This window comes from Diabrotica virgifera, chromosome 3 (genome assembly GCF_917563875.1).
Source record: "Diabrotica virgifera virgifera chromosome 3, PGI_DIABVI_V3a".
Lineage (NCBI taxonomy): Eukaryota > Metazoa > Arthropoda > Insecta > Coleoptera > Chrysomelidae > Diabrotica > Diabrotica virgifera.
In genome coordinates this window covers 196,431,688-196,455,228 of record NC_065445.1, presented here as the reverse complement: position 1 = coordinate 196,455,228, position 23,541 = coordinate 196,431,688, and the positions used below count along the sequence as shown (strand labels likewise).

General features: G+C 32.7%; 1 protein-coding gene across 1 annotated transcript; it reads left to right on the top strand.

Annotated features, from left to right (window-relative positions):
- Nucleotides 1–730: 730 nt before the first annotated feature.
- LOC126882277 (uncharacterized) lies at nucleotides 731–22,999 on the top strand. Its single transcript, XM_050647119.1, has 3 exons — nucleotides 731–895; nucleotides 14,133–14,348; nucleotides 20,356–22,999. The coding sequence occupies exons 1-3, from the start codon at nucleotides 733–735 to the stop codon at nucleotides 21,111–21,113; spliced, it is 1,137 nt and encodes a 378-aa protein (XP_050503076.1). The 5' UTR covers nucleotides 731–732; the 3' UTR covers nucleotides 21,114–22,999.
- The last annotated feature ends 542 nt before the right edge of the window (nucleotides 23,000–23,541 follow it).

The window sequence follows — 23,541 nt, the reverse complement described above, 5'->3', positions numbered from 1 at the left end:
TCGAAGTCAATATTTTATATGTTGTGCTTAGTAGTGTTATTCCTCTATAATTTTCACAAATTTGTTGGTCTCCCTTTTTATGTATTGTTATTACCTGCCCTTTCTCCCAGTCCTCTGGCATCTTCTCTTCCTTCCATATATTTTTCAATAGTGATAGTATTTTTTCCTTCAGTTCCTTTCCTCCATATTTTATAAGTTCCATGTTAATTTCGTCTTTTCCTGGAGCTTTTCCATTTTTGCTCTTCTGTATTATTTCCTCGAGTTCATCTATTGTTGGCTCTTTTGAGACTGCAATGTGTATTTCGTCTGCTTCTTCGTCCACCGTTTCCTCTTCTTCGTACATTTCTTCTCCAGTGTATTCCTCCGTCAAGAGTTCTCTGTAGTGATCTGCCCATACCTGCCTATATTCATTGTCTTCTACAATGACTATTCCCTCTTTATTTTTTACTCCGTTTGTTTTACCAAAGGCAAACACATAGTAAACTAAATCACTTGAGAAAGGCACTATGCCGAAACAGCTGTAGTCACATAGTTATAATAAATTTTGTGGAAGTATAGAAAACAAACATTTTCAGTGTTTTATTGTTAGATATGATTTTACGTTTATAGATACAAACTTCCTTCTTATCATTTATTGTGGTCGATAATACCAACAAACCTCAAAACAAGTTGCAAGTCTTGCTTGCTAATTTAAACATTCTTCTGCAGTCAGTGAATAACTGATTGAAAATTATGCAGTTTATAATTAAATTGTCAGTGATAGTGAATTTGATGTCTCCTATCTTAAGTGGCTGTTTGCAAACAACTGATTATGGGAAAAACTGGACCGTACTTGTAACGACTTACAGGGCTTACGCCATCGGAGATGCATATAAAGATTTGTTTCATTTAACAGGTATTACATTTAAAATAAAATAAGTTTTAGGCGGAACATTTGACAGCAACTAATAGTCCAAGGCGCATCTGTAAAAATATTAGTACATTTGGATGTTGAGAGGTGACTCATATTTTTTGCAGAAATTGCTTGAAAATAACTCATATAATAATAATTAAGTTATCCTCTCACTAGATCCGGAACATTGTTTAAATAATTAAAATGTCAAAAATGAAGAAAAAATTCGATTTTTGTCTTCGTTTTTTGATTATAACTTTAAAAGAATTCATTTTCAAGAAAAGTTGTAAAGACGTAAGAGTTGCGTAATTCAATTTCCTACAAGACAGGATTGGTTAAAAAAATTTTAAAAATTGTCAACCTTGTTGCAAAATAGCAGTTCGACAAGGCAAAAACGGCGGGTTCGTTGGAAAAAATATTTCCATGAGATTTTTTTGCATAATCACATTTGTATTGTAGGGCTGCATCACAGGGCTGCTGTATTTCACCAACTTTGTTCAAGATATATGTTGCAAAAGCACTAAACCAATGGAAACGTAAATGCCACGGTATGGGTATAGACCTCGGAGAGGTTTGTTTGTATACCTTACAATTTGCTGATGACCAAGTCATCATAGCTAATGATAAAGACGACCTACAGTATATGGCAAGAAAACTGAAGGAGGAATATGAACAGTGGGGCTTAGAAATTAATGTGGAAAAAACTAAATACCTACCCATAGGAGCTGAGTTATCCAATATCGAACTAGAGGATAATGAACAAATCATATCTTGTAGTGAATACACGTACCTGGGAGTAATCTTCGATAGAACGGGAAAATACGACGAGGAAATAAAGAAAATGGTAACACAAGTTAGAAGAACAATTGGATGCCTAAATGGAATACTTTAGAGCTCCGAAATAGGAATACAGTGAAAATACAACATCTATGAAACACTTGTTAAAAGCAGCCTACTTTACGGAGCAGAAACTTGGAGAATAACCGAGAACAACAGGAAAAACTTAGAAGCTGTAGAAATGGATGTGTTTAGAAGATCGTTAGGTATATCCCGTAGGGAAAGAATTCGAAATGAGGAAGTAAGACGACGAATTGGAATAGATGGTTACTTAACAACAGACATTGAGAGGAAACAGTTGATTTGGTATGGTCATGTTCAAAGAATGGAAGACACAAGATTGCCCAAAAAGATCTTGGAGTGGGTACCACCAAACCGCAAAAAACGAGGAAGACCCAAAAAGACATGGAAAGAAGGGGTAACCAAAGCAATGAGTACAAGGGATCTTAGAGATGGCCAATGGGATGATAGAAGGACGTGGAAGTTAGGCATCGGACAACGTCGAAAGACGTTCTAAAACCGATACATACATACATACATTTGTAATACAACCCAGAATAAGGTTCAAGAAGTCGCCCACGAGAAAAGTGGTCCAAATTTTTTTTAACATTTTTTTATAATTAAATTGCAAAAATTATTATTTTTGGTCTAGATTTTTTTTGGGGTTTTTTGACCATTCTGGACAAAAAAGGTCTCTTGTCATTTTTCTATAAATTTGATGGTTTTCGAGTTATAAGCAATTTAAAATTTGAAAAATGCAAAAATGGCCATTTTTAATACTTAATAACTCGGTTAAAAATTATCACTATGAAAGTCAGAAAGTGACTATATCAAAGGTTAAAGCCCCCTACATGATCCTGAAGAAATTTGTGTCATTACTTTGTTACTAAGCTGTTATTTTTAATTATTAACAATAAGCCGTACGAGCGTATTGACGTTCAAAATGCGAGTGTGCGAGCCAAAAATATTTCACGTGGGCGCCACTTTTCACGTGGGCGACTTCTTGAACCTTATTCTGGGATGTCTCACGAATGTGAATATGCAAAAAAATCTCATGGGAATATTTTTTCTAACGAACCCGCTGTTTTCGCCTTAAAAAACATAAAAAACAAGTATTCGCATTTTACTTCTTTCAACCGTTTATGCTACACTTAGGACCTTCATATATTTCACCCAGGAAACCGTCATGATACAGTGTGTTTCATTGGGAAAGTAACATACGTTAACTGTAAAAAGAGGACACTTAGGTGGTCTCAAAAATACCATACTTAATGAGTCTTACTTCATTCATAACAAAGATACTGGGTGTTTTATCTATTTTGCTATTTTCTTATTTGGTTCATAACTTTTTAACCACACTGTATATTTATTTTATATTTTGCACGCAAATATTATTTAAGATATACAATGAATTAATTTATTTAAAATTGTAAAAATCCAGATCCAGAACAACACCCTGTACATTAATTTTTTTTTAAAATAGACTTTAATTTTTTTTAAAATAGACTGCACTTGAAAAGAGGATGAAAAACTAAATTTAGTGGTGTGCTTTGAATTTTCTGCAAAATGATTTTTCTGGTCAAAACTTGAATTTGAATTCTGAAATTGTACAACTTGTTAACCACACTGTATATTTATTTTATATTTAACACCGAATATTTTTTTAAGGCGTCCAATCATTTAATTTATTCAGAATTATAAAAAATCCAGGGCCGGATTAAAAAATATTACTGGTTAAGGTATTCAAATGAAATTTGGTGGATTTTAAGACGTAGTTATTGCTCGTTTTTTAAAATATAATGACGAAATTTATATCTGAAATTAAATAAAAAAAACGCTGGACGGAAGGCCGCCCGAGAACTTTATCGTACCGATCTATTATCGTAATCGTTATCGTTATAAAATATTTTATGGTTCTACGCATTATTAATTCCCACATTTGAGAAAATGTTCGGGGACACACTATAAATTATTGCATAAATCAATAGAATATTAGTCATACTTTCATTTCAAATTAGTCCACTTTTCTGAGAAATTAATAGTTTACAATATTTGCATTTTACTGCATGAATTGTAATGAAATTTTGGGAGTAGCCCAAAGCCCAATCTCCTAATTCAAAGTCTATCCTATATACTATGGCGCTTTTATCATGGGGGCGATTCTCACCACTTCTCGGGGATAGAACATTTTTATTTTCAAATTGCATAGAGCAAAAGGAAGAATTTTAAGAAAATTTAAAAATGCGCTCTATAATTTGATCTTATTTTTTTCACCCGTCCAACTTTTTGAAAGTAGAAATAACACTATATTAAGAGGTACTGAAAAAGAAAAACAATGCATTTAAATTCTGGTGAATGAGGGGTTAAATGTATGTACTTCTCATTTTTCCTTAAAGTACATTAGTCATATATTTTTTTGCACCATATCTCGCTTAGTTTGAATGTAACCGACATTTAACGGTGCTCGTTTTAATGGCCTTTTCAAACACTACAAAAGCATGAGCACTTTGAGCATGCACCAAAAAACAAACTCTTTTTACCTACCATATCTCTTTTTGTATTATAAATAGAAAATTTACGAAGGAACGAATCTCGTTGTTATTTATAATTAAAAAAAAAATTATATAGTGTTTTTAGTTTGATGCATAGTTTTTAAGGTATTCACAAAAAACCGTCCGAAAACGTGTCATTTTAAATGAAAATGGCCAATTTTCAACTACGCATAACTCAAAAAGTATTGAGTTCTCAAAAAAAAGTATAGACTTCCATCCAAGTATAGTTGTGTCAGTATGGGTAGGTTTATGATATACACAATTCATCATCACATCCTACACAACACAAATTAGCAGCCTACCATAGCATGATACATAGATTCACAGAAATTCCTATGACAAAAAATAACTTCGAGACAGAACTAAATATCATTAGACAAATAGCAGTAAAAAATGGCTATAACGAACAAACAGTTAACAACATTTTAAACCAAAAACTCCATAAGAAAGCCTTGAAATTAGTGTATCCACCACCACAGAAAGAACCCAGTACCTTCTGCTCTCTCACATCTACTGGCAAAATAACAACAAAAATAGCCAGATACATAAAAAAGAAAGGAATAACACCAGCTTTCAGAACTAGCAACAACTTAAGCAAACATATTAAAAACAATAAAAGCCGAAAGAGAAAGCAACTACAGAGTGGTGTGTACAAACTAACTTGTGGTGACTGTCCGAAAACTTACATCGGTCAAACTGGCAGAACTTTTGACAAACGGATAGCAGAACACAAAAGGGCTTGCAACAATAGAAAAACAGACACTTCTACATACACACTTCACCTGCTAGATCATAATCATTATTTCAATGAAGAGTTTCAAATTCTACATATTCAAAATAAAGGCCTTAAGCTATCACTTTTAGAATCAATGGAAATTAATAAATTGAAAAATACAGATATAATTCTGAATGACCAACTTGAGACAAACAGCTCCCCACTCCTCAACCTCTTCAGTTAAAGACTTAAAAAGGCAAACACATTGTAAAATATATCACTTGAGAAAGGCACTTTGCCGAAACAGCTGTAGTAATACCATAGTTGTAATAAATTTTGTGGAAGTATAGAAAACAAACGTTTTTCATTGTTTTATTGTGAGATAAAATGAACTTCCATCAAGTAACGGTCGAATCCATCTATTATTCTACAAATTACCCATATAGTGTTGAAACCACCCCGAAGCCAGCCAATAATAGCAAATTTGGAATCCATATTTAGTTTTACCATAAAAGCATGTGTGGCACTTTATTTTTACGAAAAACTTATTAAATCGCCTCCCTAGGGCTGAAACGACCTAAACGACCAGTTGATTATTTAAAATTCGGGATCTATAGTTAAAATCACCCTGAAACCAGACAAACAGCAGAAAATTCAGGATTCAGTTTATTATGAAAGTTAAAATAGGTGTTTGAAATGTATACGGTATACCGCAAGCTTACCACTCGCGTCACGATTTTTGAATGACGCTAAATACGAATTTAGTATTTGGTGTTAAATTTCCATACCAAGAGGTAAGAAGTATTCCCTTCAAAAAGAACATCAATTTTCGTTGGTTAGAATGGGAGGTATTGCGCCTTTTATAAATGTGCAGTTGTGAATTAAGTTTTTGATAATAAAATCAAGAGGGTAAGAATCGCTTTACTTTAAAATCCTTCACTTTTGACGCATCATAGACGGCTCACTTTTACAGGAATCGGTTTGAATTTTTTTTTGTATAAACATGATCTTTCAGTTGTTTAAATTTTGCTTTTAAAATTTTTTAATATTTATCAATAAAGCCCCGGTGAATTAAAAAAACTCGGGTTTTAAGGGTTGTACGGCATTTTACTTTTGTTTCAGTTTGTATAAGAATACCAACATGTCGAATAGAAAAAAATTAATACCCTACATGTTAATGCGTCTGAGTTATTTTAATTGTTTATAAACTTTTCAAAATTATTTTACAACATTTATTATAAACTTTTTAATCAAGAAATGATCTTGATAAAATTAGAATTTTTCTTTGATTTGATGTCTTAACTATTAAGTGAAACTTCTTGAAATTTTAATAGCTGAATACGTGTAATATTGGTCCTGTACTTACGCGAAATTAAAGTTTTTTTATGTATTTTTAGAAAAGTTATTAATTATTTTCAAAAAATCGACTTTTGAAGCTATTTTCTCAATAACTAAGCAATAAATTAACAAAAATAACTTTTCAAACATCATTCTAGAGAATTTTCTATGCTTCTTCAGAAAAATTTTATCACCTTTCCATACAGCATACCAGTATCCACCTTTAATATTTAAAATCAAATAGCGATCTTTAATGGTAGGGGAGTCCAAGCGGGGATTTTTTCAGTTACTCGAGCGCGTCAGATTATCATATGGGGAGAAACCTGGTACCCTGAAGATGTACCTCTACCATATATTGGCTGTTAACACAAGGGAGTTCGTTAAGGGGGGCCCGAAAAAAAAATCTATCCTTAAAAAAACTCGAAATTGTCAGATTAAGATAAGGTAAGTTAAGTACATGCAAGAGAGTGTATATTTCAAAAATCTGAAGATTTGGGCCAGGCGTAAGGAAATGGGTGAGACCCAAAATTTCACAAGAAAAACGCGAATATTTCGCGAAATGACAGATCGAGAAACAAAAAAATATATGGTCAATATTTTTTAAAAATCTATCGAACGATACCAAACACGCCTTCCCACGGTTAGGGGTGGGGGATAAATTTAATATTTTAAATACGAATCCCGCGATATTTCGCGAAATTAACATCAAATTGCAAAAACTGTAAAATACACTTATTAAATATTTTTTTAAAATCTATCGAAAGCATTTTTTATTGCAGATTTGGATTTGCCCCATTTTTTCCTTACGTAAAAATAAGTAACTTTTATTCGAAACATTTTTTCGAATTAGAGGTAGATGTATAGTCACCGATGTGGTACAAAAATCATTAAAATTGAAATGGGAATATGGACATGTAGCTAGTAGCGATCTAAACAAATGGCACAGAACAATTCTAACATGGAGACCATACCAACACAAAAGACCCAGAGGCAGACCTCCTATGAGATGGACAGATGATCTAAAACGAACTGCCGGGAAAAATTGGCTACAAGTAGCCTACAACAAAAAACAATGGAAAGGAAGACTTGAAGAGGCTTATGTTCAGATGTGGACGTGAATGGCTAGACGTTAAAGAAGAAGAAGAAAGGGGTAGATGGCGTTATAATCGGAAAAGACGATTGTTGGAAATGGAAAATTAAATTAAAAAATGGCAAGCGCCCACTAAAATGGAAAACTTTACTTAACTGTTTTTGGTTTTAGGACCTACTCTTCACAACCCAATAGGTCCCCATAACGCTCGAGTGACTGCACATTTAGCATACTTTGCTCCCCTACTATATTTGTTTATATATTATTTATAACTACGTTTCGTACGTATAAGTACAAAGCAGTTCTTAGATACCTGTTTCAACGGATGTCACGGGAAAATCCTTAGTTCTCTGGTCTACTGCAGCTTTCCTCTCTTTTAACCTGTTCATACTGTCGTGGATTTTTTTTAGTGTAAGTGGAGTTCCTAGTTGGTCTATCTCCTGATTGTCTTCTTCTAGTGTTTGAGGTTTTATATCGGATCCAAGTTCTTTCATTCATAAATAGTTTAGTAGCGGCTTAGTTTGCTGTAACTTGCAAGGTGGTTTATGCTCTTTAGGATAACCGCTAAGTTTTTTAACAAAGTTCTATGCTATTTTGCTAGTATATGACATGCCCATTTTTCCAGGTTTTCGATCCACTTTTCCTTTCTGGCTTGACTTATCTGTTGAAGTACTGCTGCTCCACAATCAACCGTCTCTTGGCTAAAAGGGTCAGCTGCATAATATGCATATATTATATGGTTTCAGCTGCATATATATATTATTGTTGTCTACATTTCGTAGGAATAAGTATTCTAGACTAATATTTTATTAAATCTACAAATTTTTCTTAGTTTTCTAATTTTGTTTCAAGACGTAGTAGCTCAAATCTAGGTTGTCTGCATATTTTCCCAGTTTGCCTTTTCTGAAGGTAAATATTATTCTGAATGGATAGCTTGTGTTCTGACAATTGGAAAGATGTTTAAACCAATTGGTCTATGCTGAGGTTTTGGTATGGGATCATATACGAAGTTAGAAGTTAAAAAATAGATATTCGGGTTATATCCTTTTTTCCAAACATTGCTATAAATGGGCGGTATAAGTTTAGTCATCATCATCATTATTCAACCCGAATCTGTCCACTCCCTCAGTATTTTCAATGTTTTTCTCTTTTGTGCTGTTTGCATCAAATTTTTGCATCCAATGTGAAAGTACTGGCAACACGCACTGAACAAAGACTTTTCTTTTAAGACACATAGGCAGTCTAGACATAGCTAAGCTTGACAAAGCCACCCAAGTGAGTCCTATGCGGCGGCTTAGTTCGCACGTTTGATTATCTCTTTCTACGCGTATCTCAAGCCCTAGTTAATTCTTCAATATGCTTGCCATTTACTGAACTCTTTAAGCTTAACACAAGATTGGTCATGGTTTGTGTGTTTGTGTGGTTGATTTTTAATCCAACTTGTTGTATGGAGGCTAGGTAATATTACTCCAGTTGCGATACTGGAAAGAACAATGTCGTCAGCGAACCTCAAATGACTAAGTATTTCTTCGTTAACATTAATTCCTTTTTCACTGAGATTTGCGCTCTTTAACATATATGCTCTAATAATGTTGTAAACAATTTTGCCAAAATTTTGTGTTCCTGTCGCACTCCTCGTTTTATTTTAAACGCGTTGGTGTTTATATCTGCCAGTTTCACGCTTGCTATTAGGATTGAAAACTTTACCTTTCAGTTGCCAGATGACGCTAGTCACCTACTCGATACTTGTCAGTTGCAATGCGGGGATAAACTTTCATGGTTTGGTCACTTCCAGCAGAGTGCAGTAGGCCTACGCCTCTCCGATGATGACTCCAATAAGAGTCGAAGATCGTCTATTCAGAGTGCTGGACTGCGCTCCGTATTCTAAGTGAAAAATAAGATTATTTTGCCTTCGCATTGCAACTGAATAAAAATGGTATAAATTTTTATCTTTTATATTAAGTTGTTAATTACTTATAAATGTTCATACGTGCCATATCCTGCTCTAGAACCAGGAAGTTTAATATCATGTATTAATGTAAGACCACTCGTTTCAGCTTATATTTCTACTGCATCTCCGTTTGCATCATAATCTACGTAGCTGTAGCTTCAGAGTAAACTGCGACTGTTAAAATCTCCCAGTATAATAAGAAGATTTAGTTGTGATTGGAAGTTAAATGGGGGTAAAATAAAAAGGGCTGATGTAGGAGTTTACATACCGAGGTTATTGAGCAGTTTCCAATCTCAATGATTATCATCTCTATACCGTTTGCGTTCGTTGTTCCAACAGATGAGACTAGTGTTTGAGTTCTTAAAAATATTGCCCTCCAACACTTATTGTGTGGTATCTCCGCAATCGAAAACCTGAGATTTTAGGTCTCGCTGCAGATGGTGGATCCCTGGTGATGGTGGTATGGAAATTGCTACAATGATCCACACTTCGGACTGTTTCTTCAAGATTCTATCTGGTTTATTGTTAACTGAAACCTCAATGCTCTGGGCATTGAGATTTTGAAGAGGAAGAACTGACGAAATGGGGAAACTGGAAAAGAAGAGATTTACGATACCGATGAAGAGTGGCCTAGATCAGAAGAACAAATCAAATAGGCAGAGAGACACTAGATCTCAAGTGAGTATTCGGGCTAGCTTCAATACACTGAGTATTGGCTTTGAGATATGAAACAGAGATATGGGAAAATGAAATGATAGAGACACGGAAGAAAATGAGACCTGTCAATACAAAAATTTAAGGCAACTAGAGAAGAACGCTGGAAATATAATGATATGAAGGTATGACAATGAGAGAAGAAGAAGGGCGCCAACTCGAACTACTCAGCTTCTTGGGCCTAGAATTTGAACAGCCCGAGCCTTTTGAAATAACAACCGACAGGAAATAAATGACAGTTGATACAATGACCTGAAATACAAAAACTCAACCTTCCTTGTCTTGCTATATTTATACTGATAATAGAGACTGAAATAAAAATCAATTTTTTTAATAACAAATATATTGACAATATATATGTAATATATAAACAATTAATATACATAAAACGCAAAAACTGAATAACACTGGCAGTGGGTTGTGCAAAAATCGAACAGGACCTAATAGCTACTTAACAAGCAAATAACCACTACCACCACTGTGCCAAGCAACGTTATTAATATCAAAATCCAAAACAAACTCCGTTAGAATAGCAAAAGGTTCTTAAAACTAAAAGGTAGTAATATTACCAAAATGAACTTGACTAAAATGAGATACACGAAAAGAACATCTACGGTTGCCAAAAATAAGTATCTCACCTAGCAAAAATAATAGTTTTATAAATGAGTTGGTCAGTGACTCTTTATATCCTATTTAAAAAAACCAAATTAGGTATATTCCCTATTTTAAAAACCTCGACATAAATTTTAACAACCCTATTCCCTATCAAATTTTAATATGCAATTATTTATAATGATTATTTACCAAGACCTGATTTTATTTATGTAAAAAAACTATTATTTATATTGAACAAAAACAACAACCCAAAAACCCTGTCTATCAAGAAAATATCTAGTTTACTTGATCGTATGCTTACGAAAAAGTGTACAGTTGTAAGCAAATATATAGTAACCAAAAGCAAAAAATAAAAGTAAACAAACTTATCTTTCACAGCCCCTATTAAAAGAAATGAAAGTTCGAAGTCCATAGGAATGTCCTCTTGGCACTGTGAAACTTGTTGGCTGCTGTGTGAGTAAGTCCTTCTGTAGGATCCTGGTTGAAATAAAATCAGGTACTGGTCTATCCAAACAAAACAGCAAACTCTATGGGTAACCCATACCCAAGTTGTTACCAATCTAACTGGTACATAGTTAAATACGTAGGTTTGTATTCAAGTGAGTAGGTATTCAAGTGACGAAATCTAAAATTTAAATTTTATCAAATTTAATTACATTCTTTATTACAATCTGTGTACCAGTACAGGTTCACCGCACTGGACCAAAACAAAAACATCAGCTTAGATGTATGTCATGTCAAAATTTCTGAAGCTACTTTCAATGCAGACATGACAGAGACTTGCGCCGAAGATGCGCATGACAGAAGGCTGTATACTACTTTTGAAACTTTTTTATATATCTCCACATATAAAAAATTAAAGAAAAACCTAACTAAAAGACATGAAATAAATTGGAATTAAAGTTTGACAATAGAAAAGCATGACCTTATTATGTTCTTTGCAAATGAATAAAGGATATTTTGCTATAATTTGAAAGGGCCTAGCCGGGTAAGATGATGAAAAGTGCCCTCAACTCGATTCGAATTCCATATAGGTCACCGTTTAGCATATATAGTGAAACTAACTTTCTGAAATTTTTAGCCCCCTAGGCGGTCATGTGACCCACCTAGAGCCTAATTAGTGTTTTTATGTTTTTATTTTTTATCTCAGCCGCATCGAGAACTAGCGAAAAACTTTAAATAAAAAAGTTATAAACATTAAAAACTTCTGTCCGAAAAAATTTTTTTTTTAATTTTTAGCGGGAAATTTAAATTTTAGAACGATTTTAAAATTTTAAATGAGTATAAAAAAATAACTAAGACATTTGTTTTCACCAAAAAAATATATAACGTGTATTTTTGCATAATATTTCACCCTGAATTTGTTCAAATTTTTAAAATTGGTGAAACGCACCTTTATAAATTAAAAACCGCATTTTTTCGGTTTTTTTTTTTCGTTTTTTGATACAATTTTATACATGTTTTTCAAAAAAGGCAACACCGTCACTAGAATAGGTAAAAAACTGAAAAATAATTGGGTTTTGTTTAATAAAAATTTTTTGCAATGCCATCCATTTTCAAGATACAGGGTGTTGAAGAAAACAATATTTTACACATTTTTTACGATTTTACCGAAACTACTGGCAACATTGTAATACAATTTGGCGAGTTTTAAGAGGTAGTTGTTGTGCATTTTTGACATACAATTAAGAATTTTATATTTATCATTGGCGCGCATAGGGGTAATGGTCTGAACTTTTTAAAGAAAAAAGATAGTACGCCACTGACATATTTCAAATTAACAATCGTTTTTGAAGTCCTCGTTCAATTTGCGATAAAAAAAACTATCTTCTCATTTTTTCATACGACGCGCCGTTTTGCTGCAAAAAATAAAACATCTTAACGCTTCCAAAGTATTCGAATTAGTTTTTATTATAATGGATGTACGAGTTTATGTAGATGTAGAAACTACTAGAAGTTCGAATAGTTTGTAAGGTTTAAGATGTTTTATTTTTTGAATAAAAATGGCAATCGTATGAAAAAATAGGAAAATAGATTTTTTGTCACAAATTGAACGAGGAATTCTAAAACGATTGTTAATTTGAAATATGTCAGTGGCGTACTATTTTTTTTTTCTTTAAAAAGTTCAGACCATTTCCCCTATGCGCGCCAATGATAAATATAAAATTCTTAATTGTATGTTAAAAAATGCACAACAACTACCTCTTAAAACTCGCCAAATTTTATTACAATGTTGCCAGTAGTTTCGGCAAAATCGTAAGAAATGTGTAAAATTTGGTTTTCTTCAACGCCCTGTATCTTGAAAATGGATGGCATTACAAAAAATTTTTATTAAGCGGACCCCAATTATTTTTAAGTGTTTTACCTATTCTATTGACGGTGTTACCTTTTTTGAAAAACATGTATAAAGTTGTATCAAAAAAACGAAAAAAAAAAACGAAAAAATGCGGTTTTTTATTTTTAAAGGTGCGTTTCACCAATTTTAAAAATTTGAAAAAATTCAGGGTGAAAGATTATGCAAAAATACACGTTATATATTTTTTTCGTAAAAACGAATGTCTTAGTTATTTTTTTATACTCATTTAAAATTTTAAAATCGTTCTAAAATTTAAATTTTCCGTCAAAAATTAAAAAAAAAAAATCTCTCGGACAGAACTTTTTAAAGCTTACAACTTTTTTATTTAAAGTTTTTCGCTAGTTCTCGATGCGGTTGAGATAAAAAATAAAAACATAAAAAGTCTAATTAGGCTTTAGGTGGGTCACATGACCACCTAGGGGGCTAAAAATTTCAGGAAGTTAGTTTCACTATATATGCTAAACGGTGACCTATATGTAATTCGAATCGAGTTGGGGGCACTTTTCATCATCTTACTCGGCTAGGCCCTTTATGTGGTTTTTTAACCAAAATAATTTATCTACGGATAACTATGGTGAATTGGATTTTATGACGAAGAAATGATAGATATATCAATATATTACTTACTTGAAAAAAAGCAGACACGCCGCGCCGCCGGCAAATATAATTCTTTTATGTGAATAAGTCCCAAGATATATTTAATTTTGGATTGGATAGTTTTGCAAGTGCCCTTGGCTGATGTTACTTTCTTTTAATTATATATTTCATTACCATTGAAAATTTTGCTTCAAATTCCGCCACTAAAAAAAAAGCGGCGTGTTTACTTGACGAGTCTTGACCAACTACTTTCCCAATCGAAAAATCGATTCCGTTCCACTCCAAAGAGGTTGTCGCGCGTTAGCAGAGAAATGTCGCTTTAAAATCGATCGCGGGCGTATCACAAAAAATTTCTTAAGGGGTATTATTAAGTTTAATTAAATTGATTTTTTAATCAAAGCGTAACCGCTACATAACATGATAGGTACACATTGTTTATACAAAATACTAATATACTATTTTTTTTTTGTTTTAGATGGAATTTACACGTATTGCCATGTTGCAGGGGATTGTAATGTAAACATAGATCCGATTATGAATTTAAAGAAGGAATTTTATCAAATTATGTTTAGAAATATAGTTCAAGACTATTTAAGATCAAATTATTTGCAGTTTATTATTGTAACTTCCTTACCAATAAATAACTACACAATTCAGTTGATTCCAAACGACCTGAATAAGTTTCGTCAAGGTAATGGAATTAATATTATTAAAATAATTAGTTCATTGAAAAAAATACATTTAGGATTGCATTTTCCAGAGGAAGCAGTCTTATTTTGTTGATGTGTAAGGGATGTTAGTATAAGTTCAAGTTTGTGAGATCGCCACCCTTGTCCTACGGCCGCCATTTTGAAAAATGGCGTAAAAAACCTCTTAAGCTAGCAACCATATATAAAATTTTATCAGACATTATTTGTAATAAATCATTATCATATTCAAGGCTTCTCATCCCGGATGGAATGTTTGCCGCTCTTACTTAGAGCTCTTTGATTCTCTTATTGCGGTGAATTACTTCGCATTCCAATTGTTTGTTGTCAAAGTTTGTTGTATGACTTGGCTTTCGTTACAATTTTCTTCCACTCATTGCGATATGTGATGTCTATAATTCCCTCCAGTTTCTCACTTCCAGAATTTTGATATCCCTCATGACCTGGTCTTCCCATCTCTGTCTGAGTCTTCCCCTTAGTCTTTTAGTTTCATCGTTTTTTACTTCTCTCTATGTTTCTCAGCCATCTCAGCCTCTGCGCTTTAACAAATCTAACTATATGTATATTCTCCCTTTCTCCAATTTCTTGCTATTTCTATCCTGGTCCTTATTTCTGTTGTTTGATCATTATTATCTTAAATCCAGATTCCTAGGTATTTGTATTTATCAACCCTTTCTATCTGTACATTTTCCAAATGTATGCTTGTTTGTTTTCTTAGTTATTATCATTATAGTTGAAGCAATAATGCACTGAACCTCCGAAAAAAAAAGGACAAGACGGATCTTAATAATTGTTTTTGCATTCGATTCGTGAATGCGCCAGGAAACTTTGTGAACCGGAGCCATGATATAATAATAAAAAACTGCATACAAAAAATGCATTCTTAAAATGCATCTCAAACAGACAATAAAAAAAATTTAGAACTCGTCAATTATCGGCGGAAATGAGTTCAATTTTGTTAGTCGGCGGTTTTTGGGGTCGCTGAAAACGAATATGACATCGGAAGTGATCTCCGGAGTACCTGGTGCCCAGGGTACCTACTATATAGCTCGTCTTGTGGTGTTTTCGGCAAATTCATTAAAAATTTGTCAAAAATCGTTACTCGGGGATTTTGGGGCAGCTAACGACGAGTATGACATCGGAAGTAATTTCCGGGGTACCTGGTACACAGGGTACCTACTGTTTACCTCGTCTTGTGGAGTTTTCGGCAAAAAAATTATTAAAAAATTAGTCAAAAATAATTACTCGCGTGTTTTTGGGGTGGCTAACGACGAATTTGACATCGGAAGCGATCTCCGGAATACCTGGTGCCCAGGGTACCTACTTATTATGGAGTTTTCGGCAAATTCATTAAAAAATTAGCCAAAAATCATTACTCGGGGTTTTTGAGTCGCTGACGACTAATATGACATCGGAAGTGCTCTACGGAGTACTTGGTACCCAGGGTACCTACTGTTTACCTCGTTTTCTGAAGTTTTTGGCAAATTCATTAAAAAATTTGTTAAAATTCATTACTTACGGGTTTTTGGGGTCTCTGACGACGAATATGACATCGGAAGTGATCTCCAGTGTACCTGGTGCCCAGGGTACCTACTGTTTATCTCGTAGCTAATGATGTTTTACTAATTTTTTAATGAATTTGCCGAAAACTCCAGAAAACGAGGTAAACAGTAGGTACACTGGGTACCAGGTACTCCGTAGATCACTTCCGATGTCATATTCGTCGTCATCGACCCAAAAACCCCGCAAATAATGATGTTTGGCTAATTTTTTAAAGAATTTACCGAAAACTCCAAAATAAGTATGTACCCTGGGCACCAGCTATTCCGGAGATCGCTTCCGATGTCATATTCGTCGTTAGCGACCCCAAAAATCCCCAAGTAATTATTTTTGACTAATTTTTGAAGATATTCTTCTTTAGGCGCGATTCGATTGAGGGTAAAATTGTACATAAATCTGCGCGCCTGCGCACACAGACAGTATGTAGTTCCTTGCTACTCTTTCAAGATAGGTGTTTATGTATCTGTATCCGTGCAAATTATTCATTAAAAGAATATATTAGTGTTTTTAGTAAATGTATTATTTATTATAATTCTTGTGTTTTTTTATTTGTGTTTCTCTGTAGTAAAATAATAAAATATTTACACTATTTGTCGCCGTGTTGTGTAATTATATCCGAAACTTACATGTCAATTAGAAGGATCTCGCTGGTGTAGTTGCTAGGGCGTTAGCTCCGAGATTGGAATGACGCGGGTTCGAATCCTGGGCGATTCCTTTTTTTTTGGTTGTTTTAATAAAGAAATTTTGAAAGTGGTAGATAAGAAAGTTACTTTAATTTTTAAATAAAATACAAATAACCTGTTAAATATATTTACTTCGTTGAAATTACCTATATAATAGAATAATATCTTCTTACGGGCGTACAAAGTACACACACATTCTTTTTTAATAAATTTTTTGCCGAAAACTCCACAAGAGAGGTAAACAGTAGACACCCTGGGCACCAAGTACTCCGAAAATCACTTCCGATGTCATATTCGTCGTTAGCGGCCCCAAAAACCCCCCGAGTAGGTAATGATTTTTGACTAATTTTTTAACGAATTTTAATGACTAACTATTTAGATGGGAAATAAGCCACAATGAAATTGAAAAAAAAATTATTTTAATAAAATTATTTTTTTAATTTAATTGTGGCTTATTTTCCATCTAAATAGTTAATCATAAAAATGCCACAAGGAAATAGCTTCAGAACAATTTTAATGACGAGGTAAACAGTAGATACCCTTGGCAAGAGGTACTTCGAAGATCACTTTTGACGTCATATTCGTTTTCAGCGATCTCAAAACCCCCGAGTAACAAAATTTAACTCATTTCCGCCCGATAATTGACAAGTTCTCAATTTTTTTTATTGTCTATTTGATATGTACTTTAAGAATGCATTTTTTGATTGCAGTTTTTCAGTATTATATCATGGCTACGGTTTACAAGATTTCCTGGCGCATTCACGAATCGAATGCAAAAATAATTATTAAGATCCTATATTGTCCTTTTTTTTTTCGGAGTTAAGGCCGGTTTTAGTACTTTATTGCTTCGTCTATTAGTTGTAGAGGCTAAATTAAAAAAATAGTTGAAAATTGGCGAGGAACTTTGGAAAACCTTATTTAAACATTGACAATATTATGACGTTTTTTTATTAGATTAACACTCACATCAACTATACAAATGTTAGATGTAAGTACCTTATAAAAAATTTCATGGTAATATGTCAAATTTCAAATTCTGCATATACCTACAAAATATATTTTTCTACGAGCGTGCAAAAATGTCTACTTTCGCGCACACATTTTAGTTTAGAAAGTTTTACTTTTCCGCACGCGTGTTACTTTTCCGCACGCGTTTTACTTTTCCGCACGCGTTTTACTTTTCCGCACGCGTGTTAATTTAGATATGTTAATATGGCCTTAAAGTAATTATAATTAAAGCTCGTATTATAGGCAAAATGCCTTTTTGCCTATTTTGCCTATTATAATCGTTTTTTTGCACTTTTTGCCTTTTTTCGTAAATTCCGCCTATTTGTGCCTTTTTTAAAATTTCATGGTACTACCCATGATATTATTCTATTACTAAACCATCCTATAATAAAATTTTGGGTCAATAATAAAATATCAATGGTTTGTTTATATAACAGATTTCTAGGAAAATGTACCTGATCGAGACTTGAGGGTTAACTATTTGGAAATCCCTAAGCTTTATTAGTTTATTATCAGTTGTACAGTCGGTTACTGTATCAGAGTTTAGTCACAAATTGCTATATCCTAGTTTAGTTTTGTTGCGTATAGCGAAAAGCAAAGAACACGTTTTAAAACGTTTTAGACATTTGTGTGAAAAGATGACATCTAAATTAAGGCTATGGATCGCACCTTATTCGGAACTTTCTCTAGAAGGAGATGGAGCATTTTGTAAATCATGCGGCAAATCGGTAAGTTTTATTTTTTCTCTTTTTTTCTCGTCCCAGATGATGATTGCATCCAACATTCCTCTATATAAAGTTAATAACCCTAGTTTTAAATGCTTCTTCGAAAAATATCTTAATAAATCCTTACCGGACGAGAGTACATTGAGAAAACATACTGTGGAAAAATGTTATGTGGAATGTATTTCAAAAATTAAGCGGGAGTTAGAGGGCAATTTTTTGTATATTATCGTGGATGAAACGACAGATGTGTGCGGCAGGTATATAGCTAATTTAATGATTGGAATTTTGAACGAAAACTTTGCGAGAAAACCTTATTTAGTTGCCGTTAAAGAATTGGAAAAAACAAACAATTAAACAATAAATCGATTTATACAAGATAGTTTAACAAACCTCTTTTTACCCAACCCTATACCAGTGAATAAAATAGTTTTAATGCTTTCAGATGCTGCGGCATATATGTTAAAAGCTGCTGTTAATTTAAAGATTTTTTATCCTAATTTAATTCATTGCACTTGTGTAGCCCATGGGGTAAATAGAATTGCTGAAGAAATTGCTGAAGAAATAAGAAATCTGTTTCCGTTGGTAAATAATTTTATAAATTTTATGAAAAAAGTTTTTGTAAAGGCTCAGTTGAGGGTGCAAATATATAAAGAAAGACTTCCCGGTGTCCCTTTGCCACCTAAACCAGTAATTACAAGGTGGGGAACCTGGCTCGAAGCAGTTTTTTTTTACTTTGAACACTGCAATGAAATAGAATTAGTTATGTCAGAATTTGATGATGATATTTCCGAAGCCATTCGAGAAGCAAAAAAATATTAAAAAATCCCAAATTGAAACAGGAACTCGCTTATATCAATGACAATTATAAATTAATAGTTACCACAATTACCTTATTAGAAAAACAAGAGATAAATTTATGTGAGTCAGTAAAAGTAATAGATAATTTAAGACGAAAATTAAATCGACACCTGGAAGTAACGGTCAATTAATTTTTAAAAAAATGAAATATGTTTTCGACAAGACTGAAGGTTTTTCGTTTTTATCTAATGTTGCTAAAGTTTTGAATGGGACATTTTCCGAGGAATTACAAATTATGCCAGATTTATTATCTGCTCTGAAATATGCTCCAATTACATCTGTCGATGTCGAACGTTTGTTTTCAATATACAAATTAATTTTAAGTGATCGAGGACATAGTTTTAAGACCGAAAATATTGAAAAACATTTAGTTGTTTCTATTAATGATAAAATTTTAAGTGGTTACAATGTTTAATTATTAATTAACAGTTATTTAGTTACTAGTTTATTTATACTAATGTTATGATTATGATGTGTAAATATACCTGCCTTAAGTTAATATTACGTTAATTCACTTTGTACAATAAATAATAAGTTATATTCCTTTATTGCCTATACTTTGCCTAAATGTTAATATTCCTGCCATTTTTAATAAAAATCTTTGCCTATATAGGCGCCTTTTTCTTCAATTTTTGTTGCCTATAAATCCGAGTTTTAATTATAATACATGCAATAAACTAATATTTAGATATTATTTACTAATTTATTTCAAATATATCTTATTGTGTTCATGTTTTAATGAAATTAACGCGAGAATTCGATGAAATAAAATAATTTTGACAAAATATTCGAAAGTCAAATCAGTAGACAAATAACAGTGGTTTTGAATCGTCGTCATGGAAACCAAGATCGTCGTCATGCTAACCAATTATGCTGAAACTGTTGTTTTGACAACCTTGTCAAAGAATTAATTTGTCTATGTATTTTCATATTAATTAAATTAATTGATTAAAATTTGGTCATTTTTTAAAGACTCGTAGAAAAAATATTGTTCCTAACGCTTGCAGAAAGTCTCTTTTCCGCACTCGACTGCTTGCCGAACTCCCGCTTCGCGTCGTTCGGCAAACTGCAGTCGCGTGCGGAAAAGTATGACTTTCTGGACTTGTTAGGAAAATAACTATATTTGATTAAGTTAACTAAAACGTGATATTTTTTAGGTTACCACATAAACATAATGTACGGTATTTTCTTTTTGTGGGATCCTCGACAAGATAGAGGTTATTTCTGTTACGAAGGTCCTGCGAGGGAGTCTGTTTTAAACACGAACCAATTAAGTCATTATCTAACATTTCAGAATCCACGTATTGAGATCACATTAGAGCGGAGTGAGAAAAAAGTGTTAAACTCATGGAATACGAAAATAGACTATGTTTTTCTTTTATATGAAACCAATTGCTATCTTCCCATATCATTTTTAAAGATTGTATCTCTTCTAATTTTCAATTTGCCCCCTACTCCACCATACTGTAAAAATACATCGGAAAAAATTGTGCATGACGCAACCACATCCACCGAAAGATATTACGAGGGAAAAACAGATTTGACTAATATTATAATAATAATCAGTATTCTTGCTTTCGTGCTTGTGTTCTTTATAATAGTATGCTGTATACGAAGACATGGAATTTTTGCTTACTTTTCTTCGAATTGGTGTAGGAAAAACGAGCTCGAAGCTAGACGATCTTTACTTCCCAAACAAATAATCAACAATGATCAAATGAACAGGGCTTATTTGGAACCTTTGGAGCTACATATATATTCTGAACCAGGCACTAGACAAGAAAAGTTTTATGATACTCACGGAAATAGAATTCCCCTAGAAACTAACGACCAAAACCAAAGTGAAATTCGGTATGATTACGCATATTCACATAAAAATTCTTCAAATATACAAGGAAATAATTCAACAGACTAAATCCCACAGACTTCTAGACATACTACATAGAACAACAGATGCAGATAATCCTTAAATAGTAGACCAGGAAAGTAAGGATTTTCCCTAGATACTATTTCGTTGCATTGGAATAACAAAGTTCTAACTGCCCCAGGTGCCATTTTTAGTTATGACTGTTTAAAATTTCTATGTTATGTATTTATTTTACTATTATCGCCACTTTTATGTGTTAACAATGTAAATTTAAAAAAAAATTATATATTTTTATAAACAGTAAAAGGTTATTCAATAGTTAATACAAAGGAGTTCTGATTTGAGAAATGAATTAAACTTATTTAATCAAGTTCTATTTTCCACATATACTTTTGTTTAACAATTAGTATATAATAAAACAACTTCTAGTTAGTTAAAAAAGTCTTATTGTTAACTTATAAACACTTTTAGTTCTTGCAGATAAGACCTTGTGTACTTAGTTGACTGTTTTTTTATATCAGTTAGAAGCTTGTTAACATTTAAAATTTTCTGAGATAGAACCTTGTAACTTACGTATTTCAGCCACCTGTTAATAGATGTGGGTGCTAGTATCATATTAAGGTGAAGAACAAATAAAACCAAGTTACATAAAAATCTCAGTTTAGACAAAAATTGCAGATAGAACCTTGTTATTCTGACGCAACGATTTGATACATACAGGGTGAGGCAGATAAACGGCCAATTAGAAATATGTATCTACAGAACTAAGGGTAACTCAATCATGAAAATTGGAAATAAGGGGTTTTGAAGAGTCTATTGTTTAAGGAAAATATTTTCATTCATCTCCTACTTCCGGTTATACCGGAAGTCGCTTATAGCTCTGGTTTTGTTAGTGGGACAGTTAGGGACACTATATATTTTTTTATATTTTTGGATTCTCGATATCTTTTTTCTTAACCCTTAAACGCCCAAGGATGGGTAAAAGATGTCCACCTAATGCGTATTCTCTTGTAACATATTTATTACGTGTTTAAAAATTTTTCAAAAATAATTTATTGTTAAAAAGACAGCCCTTTATCGAATGTTAATTTGGTTCTACCGATATTTTTGAAAATAAAAGTAATATCTTGAGTTAAATGTGGGTGGTCACAAAAAGTACACCCTTGGTAAAACTTGTTACTAAAGGTTTCTATATTATTTTTATATTATTTTATTATTCTATATTATTTTTCTTTGGTAGGAATATAATCCATATAATTATCGACGTATAATTACATAATCGACATAATTATCCGCCAATGAGGAGGCTAAAAGGAAGAATGTGAAGAAAATCGACAAATTCGAATTACTCTCTTTTACTGGTATATTAATTTTTATGTACATTGTAATTTTGTTGTAAGGTTTGTAAATTATTTATATTTATATTTTAGAAGATGCTGTGTTTATTAAGCATTAGATTCTTAAGTTTAATCCATTTCCAACAACTCTTAATAAATATATTAGCTATTTTTGAGGTGGACATTTTTTACCCACCCTTGGGCATACATGGAACCTAAAAAAGGTTGGGCGTTTAAGGGTTAAACCATGAGGTTTTGTGATGTTATACGGAATAGTTTAAAAGATAATTACGTTTTTTTATTAATCTCGTAGCAACACACATCCTGTAGAACTGTTTTGACATCAAAAACTTTATTTGTGTTCAAATGATTTTAAATACAGTCTATTATTGTTAAAAATTATTAATATGGCGAAATGTTTTATTTTAGTATAGAGGGTTGGCCGAAACTAGTAATGAGTATTTTCTGAGTTTTCTAAGCGGGACCTGGATCCCGCGTACCAAAAAAAAATTAATTATTAACAAGCTGGAAATTTGTTAATACTTTAACGGTGTCTAGTCGAACAAATTTTCATGTACAGGAACACTGGAACAGAGGAAGTTTTAATAATTGTGGAACAGTTTAAAAATTTGGAACGTCAGATTACGAAAACGTCCCATGTATTTTGTCGGAAAGAACATCCAATTGATTTGCTACCCTTTTATTCAACTCTCATGCAAAAATCAGACTGATATTGCTAACCAACATGATTCCTGTCATTTGATATGTTCTTCGTGTTCCACTCATTAAAATGCCCAGTTGGTGATAAACACCAGTCTGATTTTTGCATGAGAGTTTAATGAAATGTTAACAAATCAATTGGAAGTTCTGTCCGACAAAATACATGGAACGTTTTCGTAGTCTGACGTTCCAAATTTTTAATCTGTTCCACAATTAAAATTGCCCTTACTCCAGTGTTCCCATACATTAAAGTTTGTCCGACTAGACACCGTTAAGCTATTAACAAATTTTCATCTTGCTATTAATCACTTTTTTTGGTACGCGGGATCCAGGTTTAGAAGTAGCGGATAGATGAAAATATTTTCATTAAACAGTTCATTGTTCAAAACCTCTTATCTCCAATTTTCATGAGTTACCTT